Raw genomic sequence first — 13,126 nt, forward strand, 5'->3', positions numbered from 1 at the left:
TCGGGATAAGCGACAGCAAACCACTGGGCTTGGGGTGGGATTCGTTTTTTGGCATTAAGCCGTGTCCTGCTGCTGCCCTTCCTGCTGGGATCCCCGTTTCCCACCACCTTCAGCAGCAACTCAGCATCATCCTCCTCCTGCTGCACCGCCCGGCTCTCCCAGACTCCCTTTGGGGCCACAGGCTCCCCTGGCAGGGGCCATCGGGGCCAAATGGGGCTCATGGAGGCTGGGGGGTGTCAGGGGGAGTGGTGGCAGCGCGGGGCCAGCACAGACCCTGGGAGGGAGTTGGACCAGGGCTGTTTTCAGCTCCTCCAGAGCCGCGTGGCCGCAGGACAAGGGATGCTGCCGATCCCACCTTTTGCCTGATGGGAAAATCCCGACCCAGGGCCACCCCACTCAGGCCACGTAGGCGCTTGGCTGCCCATCGCCCTTTATTGCTGCTGGCTGGAACCACTTGCTCGCCTGCTCGGCGGCTGGGGTGGTGGGGGTTCGGCCGCGGACCCCCAGTCCTGCCTGGCTGCCAGGGTGCTGGATCCGTCCCGTGGGGGCTGGAGGGGTGGGAGGAACCCCGGTGCCTGGGAGATGTGGCCGTGGGATGAGGCTGGCCTGTACTCCGGTGAGGCGGCGGTGCCTGGGAGCGAGGGGCAGGGGTTAGCCCCCCTGCAGCCCATGGGGCAGCTCTGCCAGCCCAGGACGGGGCAGGCAGCAGGGGCACCTGCCTGGCCGGAGACACCCAGAAACGGGGTCCCGGCCCCTACCCTGAAGCAGGTAGGCTGTTGTCCCACACTGGCCAGGACCGTGCCCCCACGTCCCCCCACCTCGCTCTGGCTCCAACACGTGGACTGGTTGCCCCATCTGCCAGTCCTCCCCCTCCATCCTGCCTCTGCACCTCCCCAACCCACCCCAGACTCCCATCCCACCCCCTGCCCAGCTGCGGGCACAGACCCCTGCTCGCCCCCACCCACTGGCAGACAGCAGGGTGCCCTCTCCCTCCCCGCTGCCCTGGTGGGGCCATACCAGACTGGCTGAGTGAGGACCCAGCACTCTGGGGCCGCGAGAGCGGGCGGCCGGTGTCCCACTGCCTTGGGGACAGCTTGGGTTTGTCCCTTGGGAAGCCTGGCAGGAGAGACCAGAGGGAGCTGGGGTCAGGGGAGCCAGGGGGAACGTGGGGGGGGGGGGGGCGGGCCTGGCACCCTGCTCACCCCGCTGTCCCCTTCGCACCCACAGGATCCCCTCCTCAAGCATGCCCCGGCCGTACCCTCCTTGCCCACGAGCACAGGCAGCTGCCCGTCCCACCGGCCTCTGTAGATGTGGCCGTCCTGGCCCAACAGCTCCATCTCGTCATGCTGGGAAGGAGAGAGCGGGCTGGCTGAAACGCGGGGCCGAATCCCGCGCCCCCAAGCAACCTTCCCACACCCAGCTCTCCCTGGGGAAACTGAGGCACAGATCCCCCCTGGGTGCTCAGCATCACCCTCCCAGCCTCGGTCACCCCCGCCGTATCCCTACCTTCATCATCCCTACCTTGATGGGGAGCAGGGTGGGGGGCTGGAGTGGCCGCGGGGCGCTGGGCGGGAGGGGCTGGAGGCGCGGGCAGCGCTGCAGCGGGTGGGTGAGGGTGTGCCGGCCCCCGCAGCGCCGCGGCACGCTGGGGTACCCGCACTCGGCCGCCCGCTCCCTGTGGGACAGGGCACGGGGATGCTCAGTGCCCAGCACCCTGCCACCCCGTGCTTCACCCTGCTATGCCAGGGAGGGGGCCAGGGGTTGCTCTCCGGTGGGGTGTGTCCCTCCCGGCTCCCCTCCGACTGCTGCAGGAGACCCACGCCCATCCAACCGTGCTGGATCTGCTCTTTCCCCACGGCCCCCGTGAGCTGGTCACGGCCATGGCCAGGTCCCTGCACCCTACGCAAAGGACACCAGGAAGCAGGAGCCGGGCTGCCCCAGCTGCAGGGCTTAGTTTCGGCAACTCGTTTCACAGGAGGCACCCGACTCCCCACCAAGCCTGAGGTCAGGCTGAGACCAGACACAACTCATCACACATGGCTTCAGCGCCATTGAGACAGAGACCTGGGCTAGACAGGGCAGCGCAGGGCGGGCTGTAAAACCCCACAGACCTGGGGCAAGCACAGCTGACCCTCCGCGGCACATCGCTGCTCCCCTGCCCTGCCCAGGCCCCCCTGGATCTCTCCGCCCCTACCCGGGGAAGAGCTCTCCCTCACCGGGGCAGGGCCACCCTGCACCCCAGGGGCCGGGGATGGGTCCCCGTGTCCCCTACCTGTGGCCGTGCTGCTGTGTTTGCTCCAGCTCGAGGATGGTATGGGGGCGCCCGGCGAGGCGGGGGGGCAGCGGCGGCATGGATGGGATGGCCACGATGTGCCTGGGGAGGGCAGGAGACATGGGTGGGTGGCAGGGGACAAACGACCCACCCTGGCTCGGGGCAGCGCCCCAAAACCCACGGGCTTGTACCCCACCACATCCCCCTCCCCACTGACGCCAGGGAGGGGTCCCCGTTCCCCCGCTGACAGGCAGGGCTGTGGAGGGGGCTCGGCAAGGTTGGCCCCCCCCCCAGGCAGACACCCTAACCCCCATGCCTGGCACAGCGGGGCCCCGCCAGCACCCATCTCCCCCTGTCCCACCCACGCAGACCCCTAATGCACCGGTGCCGGGTGCTACTCACGGGCCAGGCACCAGCATGCTGAGGGGCCGGTCGCAGGACACGCAGTGGAAATGGGCCAGCAGCTGCCTTGGGGGGGGGGGAGAGAAAAGGGCTGGGTGAGCTCCTGGGTGGGGGACACAGCCCTGCCTGCATGCAGGCAGGCAGCTCGCAGGTGGCAGCAGCAAGGTGCTGGGCACTTTGCTGTAGCGAGTTACAGCGTTTGCGGGGGGAAGCGTGGGGTTTTGAGCCTGGTTTATCCCCCACCGCCCCAGCAGGGTCCCAACCCGCTGGCTGTTTACAAAATAAAGGGGGTACGATGGGGGAGAGTGGCTGGCTGTGGGCTCCCACCTGGGCAAAAGCTCCACCTTGTATTAGGCACCGGAGAATCCACAGAAGCAAGCGCCCAAAACCCACCACCACCGTGGGAACTGCTCCCACGGGCCCCTACGGCACCCCAGACCTTTAGGAACTGGGGGTGCTGGGGCTGGCAGGGATAAACCAGGGGGTTTCCTGGACCTCTTGCTGGGACGGAATACTCCCAGCCCAGGAGCAAATGCTGGGCCTGGGGGATGCAGGATTCCCACGGTTTTTAGGCTGAGCTTTGTCACAGCTGCCCCGAGGACCGGGACACGCTTGCCTTGGCCCTGCTGGCAGCTCCGAAACCCGGCAGCTGCCCGTGGCTGCCCAGGGCAGGCAGGGACACGAGGTGAAGGGCGCAGGCGCCCACGCCTGCCATCCGAACCAGCCCTCGCACCGGTTTCATTGCTTCGTCAGCGCTAATTACTCCCCTGCACCTTGCCAGGAGGGCAGGTCACAACCCAGCTCCGCGGCGCCGCGTGTCACACCCCTGCCCAGGGGACACGAGCCGCTGTCCCCCGCCCTCGCCCCAGAAAGCCTTTGCGCCCACACCCCAGTTTTGGTTCGGGAGGGCTCCGTCCCGCAGGTGCCCCCTCCTCCTGCCCCCTTCTAACGTCGGGAACCTGCTGCTGGTGGTGGCTGCTGGTGGGAGAAGGCACAGCTACTCCTTTAGCATCCCCACCGTTCACTGGCTAAACTGGTGCCATGCCAGGGTACCACGCGGGCACCGGCCGGGATAGCCGGAGGGAACAGCGTGCGTGCTGTCCCCGAAGCCATCACCGTCCCCATCGCGCTCACTTCTTAATCCCAGCCGCATCATCGGCCTCTGTCTGCGGCGCCTTCTCCTTGAGCTGCTCCAGGATGCTCTTCCAGTGCTCCTCCAGCTGCTGCCGGAAAGGCCCCAGCTCCAGGCGGTCCAGCTGCGGACAGGCACACACCCTCAGCCAGCTGCGCCGGGATGGGACATCGCAGTCCCCGGGGAAAAGCCAGGAGGGGGAACCCTCGGAGGGATGCTGCCTTAGGCTGCCAAGCCCCGAAGGTACCAGTTTTGCACAGTGGGGACGAGCCACCCCTCACCTTGGAGTCCATCTCTTCATTGAGCTGTCGCTGGACCTGGTGCCAGCCCTGCTCCTGGCCCGTCACCCGGCTCAGCATCTCCTGGATCATCTCATTCAGCCGCTCCATGCTTGCGTCAAACTGGGTGCGACTGACTTTGCCGGCCAGGGCGGTTTTGTCTGCTTTCTAGCAACGGGGAAAGGCAGGAGAGCGGTGGGGAAAGGATGGAGGTACGACAGGCCAGGGCCAGCTCGTGTGAGGGGGAGAGGGAGAAGCACTCCTGCAGGGCCGTCGTGCTCCTTTCATGGCTGTGTGGCCCTGCTCACCCCATCACCCCCATGGGGTCAGTCCCACCAGCCGAAGGGACCCGGGGGAAGGCAGAGGGACCTGGTGAGGGACCTGCAGTTGGTCTGGAAATCCTCCCTCCCCCAGGCCAGTTCTGCCACCGAACCCCCAAGGGACAAGGGGTGTTTGTCACCCTGCCTGGAACCCCCTTGGCTGGTGCCGGGGCCCCTCGAGGCCGTACCACATTGATTCCCAGTGCCAGGTCCTCCTTGTCCGCTTTCTCCTTCTCCAGCCTCTCCAGGGACTGGAACAGAGCCTTCCAACACAGAAAGCATCCCATGACACCGCGGCAGGGTCGGGAGCTGCCTCCTGGCCAGCCAAGCACCCCCCACTCCCCCCCACCCACCCAAAAACCTCCAGGAAAGGTACTTTGAACCTCCACAGGGCTGCGAGCAGGTTGGCAGGGGGACAAGCCCCTTGTGGTCCCCAGTCTGGGGTCTGCCTGGAGGATGCTCTGACCCCACGGGGGTTTCAGCCACCTACCTCGATATCTTTCTGCTTTTGATGACGGTCATCCAGGAGGTTCCCCGTGACAGAGCTGAGCTTCTTGTAGTCCCCTTGCACCTGCACGACGGTGGCCTGGATGCGCTTCAGCAGCTCCTCATCCTGCTTCAGGGAGGAAGACGACAAGGCGGTGTCGTGCAAGGGGGGGTCTGGCTGCCCCGTGGGGACAGACCCCGGTTACTCAGCCGGTGGCCGCAGGTTGTCAGTGCCAGCAGGACATGTGCATAAAGGCTTTAATTTCCTTCCGTGCTGCTGACTCGTACAAGCCAATTTGGGGGGGCAGCAAGGGGCTCCCTCATGTTACAGCCAAGCACAACCAGCTGGGGGGGGGTGTCTCAGCAACCCCCTCCCAAGCCCCCCATGCTGGCATCTCCCTACCTGGCTCCTCCCCGGCAGCTGCCTCACCACCTTGCCCACTGCCTGCCGCGACATGAAGGAGTCCACCAGCTCCTGGAGCTTCTCGTAGCGCTGGAGGAGCTGCCCCACCTGTGTGCTGGTGTCCGTGCTGCAGACGGGGCACGCTGCCTGTGCCTCTGCCTGCTCCTGCCCCGCGCTCTTCACCATCGCCCTCAGCTCATCCAGCTGCAGGAAGGGAAGAACGAATGGGCTCTGAGATGGGACGGATGCAGCCAACAGGCCCGGGTGCCGTGGAGGTTCAACGGCCCCATCCAGCCAGGGGACATGGCTGGGACCTCTGCCAGGACCTCTCCACCGAGCCGGTGGGTGGTGGGAGCGCTCCCCCCCGGGCCTCACCTGCTCCTGCAGCTGGTCAGCCGTCTTGGTCACCAACTGCTCCAGCAGGGCCTTGGTCATCTCCTGCTGCTCTCCCAGCCCCTTCAGCTCCTGCTTTATCTCCTGCAGCGTGGACCTGGTCAGCGAGAGGGGAGCATGGGCAGGCTTAGCTTCCATGGAGCTGCTTGGTGGTTGTCCCTCGCCCCCAAACCGGGATGCTCCCAGCCCCCCAGGCTCCCTTGCAGCCCCTGCAGGGTAGGAAACCCTCTCCCGTCCTTTTACCCCAGTTGCAGGGTGATCTGGTTGCTGCCATCTGCTTTCCAGTCAGCTCCAGCCACTCCCAGCTTTCCAAGGGCATCCTCCAGCTGCCTGATCTGGGAATGGCGGTGGCGGCACAGTCAGGACATGGCCCCCCACGTCGTCCCAGCACGGGGACCCTTCGGCTGCCCCCTCCCTGCCCAACTCCCCCCCAGGCATCACTGCAGCCCCCTCGGGGACCGCTGCTGGCTCACCTTCTCCTTCTCATCCTGCAGGTCGCTGGCCAGGCCCTGCAGGGAGGACACCCGGCCCCGGAGGTCGGTCAGGATGCTGGCGTGGCTCTCCTGGTCTACAGGGACGTGGTCCAAGGGGACACGCTGTCAGTGAGGGGGTCTCGCCCTTGGGGCCAGGCTCCAGGTGCGATGAGCCCCTGACCCAGGGTGTCCCCATGCCAAACACCCCCCTGCCAGCCCCCTCAGAGCTCTCACCTCCCTCTGGGAAGAGCAGGCGCAGCTTCTCAAGCTCGGCGTGGTCTGACTTGGTGGCTTCCAGCTGGGCCACCTGCTCCTTCAGGGCAGTGTAGAGCTGGCCGAGTTGCCCGATCTGGCGGAGAGCCTCCACCGTCTCCGCATAGCGGTCGGAAGCACTGCTGGAGCCCAAGGACCCCCAGGACACCACCGGCTCTTGCAAAGGGGACGTGGCCCTGGGATCAGTGTCGAGGGGGATCTCGAACCCCTGGGCTGTCAGCGAGAGGGTCCCCGCTGCCAGGTGGCCTGCCCGGGCAAGCTGTGTGCTGAGCAAAGCCTTGGCTCCCTCCTTGGGGCTTGTGGCATCCATCTGTGTCCCCAGAGCACCAGGGGTGGCTTCAGTGGGGACGTTCTCAGCACCAGGAAGACTGGGCTCCATGCAGGGGGGGCTTGGCTGAACGCCTGCTCCTCCTCCTTGGGTCTCTGGAGGTGCTGGATGCATCCCCGGGATGGTGGTCCGGGTGCCGGGGGTCCCTGGCTGCATCCCCGGGATGGTGGTCTGGGTGCCAGGGGTCCCTGGCTGCATCCCCGGGGTGGTGGTCTGGATGCCGGGGGTCCCTGGCTGCATCCCCGGGGTGGTGGTCTGGGTGCCGGGGGTCCCTGGCTGCATCCCTGAGGTGGTGGTCTGGATGCCGGGGGTCCCTGGCTGCATCCCCGGGGTGGTGGTCTGGGTGCCGGGGGTCCCTGGCTGCATCCCTGAGGTGGTGGTCTGGGTGCCAGGGGTCCCTGGCTGCATCCCCGGGGTGGTGGTCTGGGTGCCGGGGGATCCTGGCTCCATCCCTGGGGTGGTGGTCTGGGTGCCGGGGGTCCCTGGCTGCATCCCCGAGGTGGTGGTCTGGGTGCCGGGGGACCCTGGCTGCATCCCCGGGGTGGTGGTCTGGGTGCCAGGGGACCCTGGCTGCATCCCCGGGGTGGTAGCGCTGGCATCAGAAGTCCTCGTCCTATCTGCGGGAGCGCCTGCCCACTTCTCAGGAGTCACTGATGGTCTCTGCATCCCCGCTTGCGTCCCCAGGGTGCCAGGCTGTGTCCCTGGAGTCCCCTTGCTGGTCCCTTTGCTGGTCCTGGGTGCAGGCTGTGTCCCTGGTACCTTCAGCCCCAGCGCTGAGCTTGCCCCACGCGGGGTGTCCACGTCCGAAGTGGGGGGCTCGGTGAGGGCAGACTGGCCCCCACTACCCTCCTGGGAAAAGGAGGCAAAGGGGAGCAGGTTTATGGGCAGAAGTGCAGCAGCAGAGGCAGACCCAGGGTGCCCCGCCCTGTCCCCAGCCCCTGTCCCCAAACCCCCCCGGCTCACAGAGCCAAGCTCAAGTACCCCACGAGAGCCCAAAGGCAAAGACTGCCCACCCCGCAGAGACCCCCCGAGCTCCCACAGCCACAGCCGCCCGGCCCCTCCCCAGCCCCCTTAGCCCTTTGGTTGCCTCCCGTGCCTGCGGAGTCATTTTAGCAGCCGATCCAGGGGATCAGCAAACACCCTACTGATGCCACCTGATACAACAGCAAGGCATTTTTCACTCTAGCAATAGGATTCATTACTCCCGACCTGCTGGACCAGACCCGCTTCCCAGCCCAACGGGCTGCGCCTGCGTTTCAGGAGCAGCAGCCCCAGGTGGGATTTGGAAACCATCTCACAGTGCAAAATGCCGGGGTTTCCCCAAAACGTCCCTCTGCTGTCCCCTGCTCCCACCCACCAGTCCCAGACAGACCGGGAGGGCAGGGAGCCGTGGTCCTGCCCAACGTCGAGCAAGGACGTGGGGCTGTGCGGTCACCCCGAGGGTCTTGGGTGCTCGCTTGCCCCACGGAGGGGCGGCTGTGGGCTGTCAACGCACAGACAATGGAGGAGGTCTGTCTGTTAGGCCAGCCGAGGAGCTGCCCTGGCTCTGCCTGTGCCAGGTCCTGCTTCCCGGCGGGATGCGCAGGGAAGAGAAGCGCTGAGCAAACCTCCGCAGACGCCCCGGGGTGTGCAGCGGCTGGAGGCGCTGGGGGTCGCGGTCCTGCTGGGTTCCTGCTCCCGCAGCCAGGATGCCCCAGCACTCACCGCCGGCAGACCTCGGCCTCCTCCTCCTCCTCCTCCTCCTCCTGCTTTGCTGCCCACCAGGCAATCCTCCAGCACCTCCCAGCGCACCATGTTGCTCACCTCCTCCGGGGCCGGGTAGAGGCTCAGCCTTTCCTTCAGCCTTTTCTGGGGAAGGAAGGGATCAAGGGGTCAGCCCGGCCATGTAGCCGGGGGCAGGACGGGACCCACAGGAGCGCTGACCCCCCCAGCATCGCTGCCCAGCACTGCTGGGGACCATGCCCTGACGCGGAGGGAGCGGGTGCGCTGATCCCCTGGGGATGCAGCCGCCTCCTGTCCTGGAGCAGGATCTGGGCGTGCTTGCAGCCGTACCACATCGCTGTCCAAAGTCGTCTGGTCGTGGAGGCCTGGCAGCCGGCTGGCAGCATCCTGTAGTTTCCCCTGGAGTGGGGCAAGGAGAGGGACGGCAATCAGGACACGGGAGAGGGATTTAAAAGGAGCATCCAAAAATGAACTTGGGCACAAGACAGAGGGATGCTGGGCAGGGCTGTGCCTGGGGGCTGTAGCTGTATTGTATGGGGTAGACCTTTATCTTCCCTACTTCCCAGCTTCCACATTTCTTTTTTTATGGCTGTTTGGTTAAAAAGTGCCTTAGCATCACTTTGGTTGATGCACACAGTTACCTCTAGCACCAGCCTGGCCTGCAGGCAGCAGTGCCTGTTTCTGCCCTCCCCAAGGCAGCGCTGCCAGGCGGAGGGTGGGGGGCTCCAGGTAGGGTGGGCTGAGCTACCCTGCTCCCCCCCATGAGACACGCTTCCCACTCTTCCCTCCTGGTGCCCTTCACGCTGGGTGACACCCAGGGTCGCAGGCAGGGGCAGCAGGGCGACGCGGTGAGGGGCAGGGAGGGGGGTGACAGCTCAGCTCCCTCCCGGGGGCACCAGCAGCAGCTCACCAAGCCAAGCGCCTCCTGGATCGTCCGGATGTCCTCTCCCATGCAGGACTGCGCCGCCTTCATCCCGTCGATCTCCTCGAGGAGGTCCTGGGAGAGAGCCATGGCCTGGGAGAGGGGGGTGGCGGGGGTGAGCCTCAGGGGAGAATCCCTGGGACCGGGACCTTTACCCTGCTGTGGTCTGCACAGAGCAGAGGGGCAGCGCAGGGCACTGCGGGCAGCGCTTACCATTCTTCGCATCTTCAACAGCCAAAAAGGGGCAGCAGCTCCCCAGAGACCCCCACCCCTGCCCCGGGGGAGCCCATTGCACAACCCGAGTCAGCAGGGACGGTTCCAGCCCTGCCTGCCCACGCCAGTCTCCGTGCAAGACCACTGAAGCTGATCCAAAGGGCAAAGAGCTGCTGCCACCCCCTCAACCGCAGCCTGGCCCGGCAGGGCAGTGGCAACCGCCGCTAACGAAGCGGGAGTGATCAAGCAGGGGCCTGCCCCGAGGAGAGTGAGCGCTCCCTGCTCAGCCGCCCGGGGAAACCCTCCCTGCTGCCTTCTCCCTAAGTGTCCCAGTCCTGGCAGGATCCGGCCCTGCAGCACTGAGGGTGGCTCTTTCCTTGAATCCGAGCTTATTTCTTCCCGCTGGGGATGCTCGGGCAAAGCTCGGCCGCAAGAAGCTCAGTGCCGTGCAGGATGAGGCCCCTCTCCGGTCCCCACCGGTGCTGGGTTTAGCCCTTGGATTTGTGGTGGGAGATGAGGCCCATGAGGTGCTGATGGAGCCTCTCAGCCATCCGGGGAGTGGACGTGGTACCTGGCAGTAGGTAAGGAGTGGGGAAGGGAGGGATGGAGGGGGTGGTGGGGCCGGACCTCCAGGGGTGCTGAGCCTCCAGCCGGCAGAGCCGAGGGCACCGGGTGCTGTATTAGACCCACCATGACTTGCTGATGGCAACATGGGGAGGACCTGGAGCAACCAGAGCAACTGGAGCAGCATTTCAGCCCCAGCTCTTCCTCCCCAAAACTCCATCCCTTTCCTGCAGAGAAGCCCCACGTGCTGCCGTGAGCTCGGGCTTAAATCAGACCTTGGTCCTAAGGGCAGCGCAATGGCGGCACGGACCCCGGAGCAGGGGGCATCTCGCGGGGGAGCACCCAGGGGACCGGCAAGAGCCTCTACCTTGGAGATGCTGCTCTCGTTCGCTTCGATCTTCTTCTTCATCTGCCCCACGTCGGCGGCCACGGAGGCGACCTGGTTGCCACTCGTGGTCCCCTGCAGCGGGTCCTTCCCAGGCAGCCGCTCCCCTGGCTCCCGGGGCTGCTGCCCCGTGCCCTGGGCCCTGTCCCCCTTCTTCTCCAGGCCAGGGTGTGCCTCGGCAGGCTGGTGCCCCCCCAGGAGGGGGGTTGGGCTGCGCCCCCGCTCCTGGGCAGGTAGGTCCTGCAGGCCCAGGTGCCTGAGCATGGCCTGCAGCAGGCTGTGCAGCGCCGTGAAGTTGACGGCCCCGACCTCGGGCGTCCCGATGGCGACGTCCAGCAGCTGGGACAGGCTGAGCGGGGCCATCGCTGCCGCCCTGCCCGAAAACACAGAGCCTGACCTGGGGGGACGGGAGCCTTTCTGCCTGGAGGGAACCTGGGCGGGTGGGAGGGATGGGCAGCCGGCAGCCTTCCTCCTCCTCCTCCTCCTCGCCACAGAAAGTGATCAAACCGATGGGGGAAGGGGTGGCAGGGTGCCCCCCCGAGGGCAGGGCTTTCTGGGGGAGGGGGATGTCTCCTTCCCCGCCGCCCCGGCCACCCCCGGCCCCATACCCGGCTCCCCCCGCCACGCTCCCGCTCTGCCCCCTCGGGGCCCCCCATCCCCGCTATCTCGACCGTCCAGCCCCCTCCCCCCCCCGGCCTGCACCCCCCCATCCCGCACCCCCAGCCCGGCTCCTGCCGGCCCCTCACCAACAAGCTCCACGCCGCGCTCCCCCGGCCCCGCCCCGCCCCCTGAGCCCGCCCCTTCCCTTTCCTCATTGGCCACCACCCGCCGCTCCTCGCCGTCCATTGGCCGAGCCCGCTGCCCACGTGTCCGTGTTTACGGGGAGGAGGGGGATAGTGTAGCGTCTCCCGTTGCTAGGCGACGCCCCGCCCCCGGTGCTCGGGGTGACGTCGCCCGTCCCGGGGTGACGTCAGTCTGCAGGCACGGAAGACGCCGAGATTCCCTGACGCCTTTTCCACTTTAATACCCAAAACGCAACCCGTGACGTCTAACACTTTGAAGCAGCTTAAGGCGGCCCCTGCCCCGGGAGACGCAGCTCCCGCAGGGCGAGCGGTCCCTGCGAAGGACTAGGCCGTGCCCGGAGGGACGATACCAGCAGGGCCTGCTGCGGCCCGAAACCACCCAGGGGGAGACACCCGAGCCACCCATCAGCCAAGTACTTACAGAAATAGCCAGCCAGAATTTCTTTTCCCTTATAAACCTCCAGGTCCGACCGTCACACAGTCAGAGCGCCGACGCCTCCCTCCTCCGGCGAGGCGCTCGAAGACAACTTCCAAGAACGGCGGAGGGAACGGAACAGACCCCTCGCTCTTTTAAAAGGGACGAGACACCCGCTTTTCAGGCACTAAAACCACACGCTCTGCGTGCGTATTTTTCTTTTCCAAGCTGGGAGGATTGAATTCGAAGGGGGAGCAGAGAGATTAAGAGACGGGACCAAGATGCGCTGAGGCAAGAAGCTAACCCTCTTATGAGGGATGCCAAGCCTTAACTCCGGTGACTGGCAGAGCCGCAGGCTCAGGAGCTCTAAAGCTACACCCAGGGACTGGCCACGCTTTCTAGGCAGCACTCGGGACCGGCAGGAAAAGCCGTTAAGACCCCCAAAATAGCACAGGGCCACATCAGCACAGTGGTACAGCGACAGCAAGGGGAGGATCTTGGGGCAGAAGGGAAAACGCTGAGGTTCGATGCTGATGGGATGGCAACCTAGGTCCAGGCTGGGTCAGGTCATGCAGATGCTGCGTCCTAGCGTACACCGGCTCCAACCCACCATCTCCCCCTGACCTTTAGGGGCCCAGTGAAAACAGGGTACCGGTTTTCCTAAAGCAGTTAGGGATTTTGAGATGTAAGCATCTCCTGGCTTCAGTTTAGCCAACTGCTTTTGGCTTCTAGTCAGGGTTAAGGTTTGAAGTGAAACCTGAGGATAACCCGGGCTGTGGTCCCGAGTACGACCCAGGGGACACCGGCACAACCCTCTGCTCGCTGGTGCCGTGGTTCCACGGTTTCTACCCAAATACAGCCCAGTAAAAGCAAGCCTGAATAGGGCAACAGCACTCCACAAGCCCTGACCTTGCTTCTGGCAGGTCTGACAAGCAGTTTGAAGGGGAGAGAAGAGCGATACTGCTCACATTTTTAACACTGGCTTCCAGCATGAAGAGCATGGTCCAGTACTGGCTCAGAACAAGGGGGCACGCAGACATCTGCAAGGACTTCACAGGCTTCAGTCGATCCGTTCAGTAATACTTACAGCACAGTACTGTGTTACTCCACCAGGCCGAGGAGCCACGCTGTGGTCACAGAGTACAGCTGCGATTTGTTCGCAGTACTTTGAAAATGCAGGAAAACCACTGACAGCCTTAAGACCTCATCCAGCCCTGCGCATCCCTCGTGGGATTTGGCTTGGAGGTTTAATCCATGCTGCATACTGGAGATGACCCGACTGCTCTGGGCTTTCGTGTACCCTCACCACGACACTATTCTGCAAGACAAACTCCCCCGTGCC

At 65.4% G+C, this 13,126-nt stretch overlaps 1 protein-coding gene and 1 long non-coding RNA gene across 2 annotated transcripts; both read right to left on the reverse strand.

Moving 5' to 3' along the window:
* Positions 1 to 396: 396 nt before the first annotated feature.
* QRICH2 (glutamine rich 2) lies at positions 397 to 8,554 on the reverse strand. The gene is made up of 16 exons (XM_076354124.1): positions 8,465 to 8,554; positions 6,394 to 7,609; positions 6,160 to 6,254; positions 5,930 to 6,021; positions 5,669 to 5,783; positions 5,294 to 5,497; positions 4,895 to 5,020; positions 4,593 to 4,667; positions 4,088 to 4,252; positions 3,809 to 3,930; positions 2,675 to 2,740; positions 2,273 to 2,374; positions 1,522 to 1,675; positions 1,259 to 1,346; positions 1,018 to 1,116; positions 397 to 575 (listed from the first exon to the last, which is right to left on the reverse strand). Exons 1-16 carry the CDS (start codon positions 8,552 to 8,554, stop codon positions 397 to 399), a joined length of 2,988 nt encoding a protein of 995 aa, XP_076210239.1.
* A 13-nt stretch (positions 8,555 to 8,567) lies between these two features.
* Positions 8,568 to 9,440, reverse strand: LOC143167972 (uncharacterized). The gene is made up of 3 exons (XR_012996641.1): positions 9,393 to 9,440; positions 8,813 to 8,881; positions 8,568 to 8,608 (listed from the first exon to the last, which is right to left on the reverse strand). It is a non-coding gene; the product is annotated as an uncharacterized LOC143167972 (long non-coding RNA).
* Positions 9,441 to 13,126: the final 3,686 nt, after the last annotated feature.

The sequence above is a fragment of the Aptenodytes patagonicus genome, chromosome 16 (genome assembly GCF_965638725.1).
Source record: "Aptenodytes patagonicus chromosome 16, bAptPat1.pri.cur, whole genome shotgun sequence".
In the NCBI taxonomy this organism is placed as follows: Eukaryota; Metazoa; Chordata; class Aves; order Sphenisciformes; family Spheniscidae; genus Aptenodytes; species Aptenodytes patagonicus.

Coding starts and splice junctions, on each gene's coding strand:
- QRICH2 (XM_076354124.1), bottom strand. CDS start 8,554: ATGGTGCGCTGGGAGGTGCTGGAGGATTGCCTGGTGGGCAGCAAAGCA. Junction 5,021..5,293: donor AGCTGCCGGGGAGGAGCCAG/GTAGGGAGATGC, acceptor TCCTCCCTGAAG/CAGGATGAGGAGCTGCTGAA. Junction 576..1,017: donor GTCCTCACTCAGCCAGTCTG/GTATGGCCCCAC, acceptor CACATCTCCCAG/GCACCGGGGTTCCTCCCACC.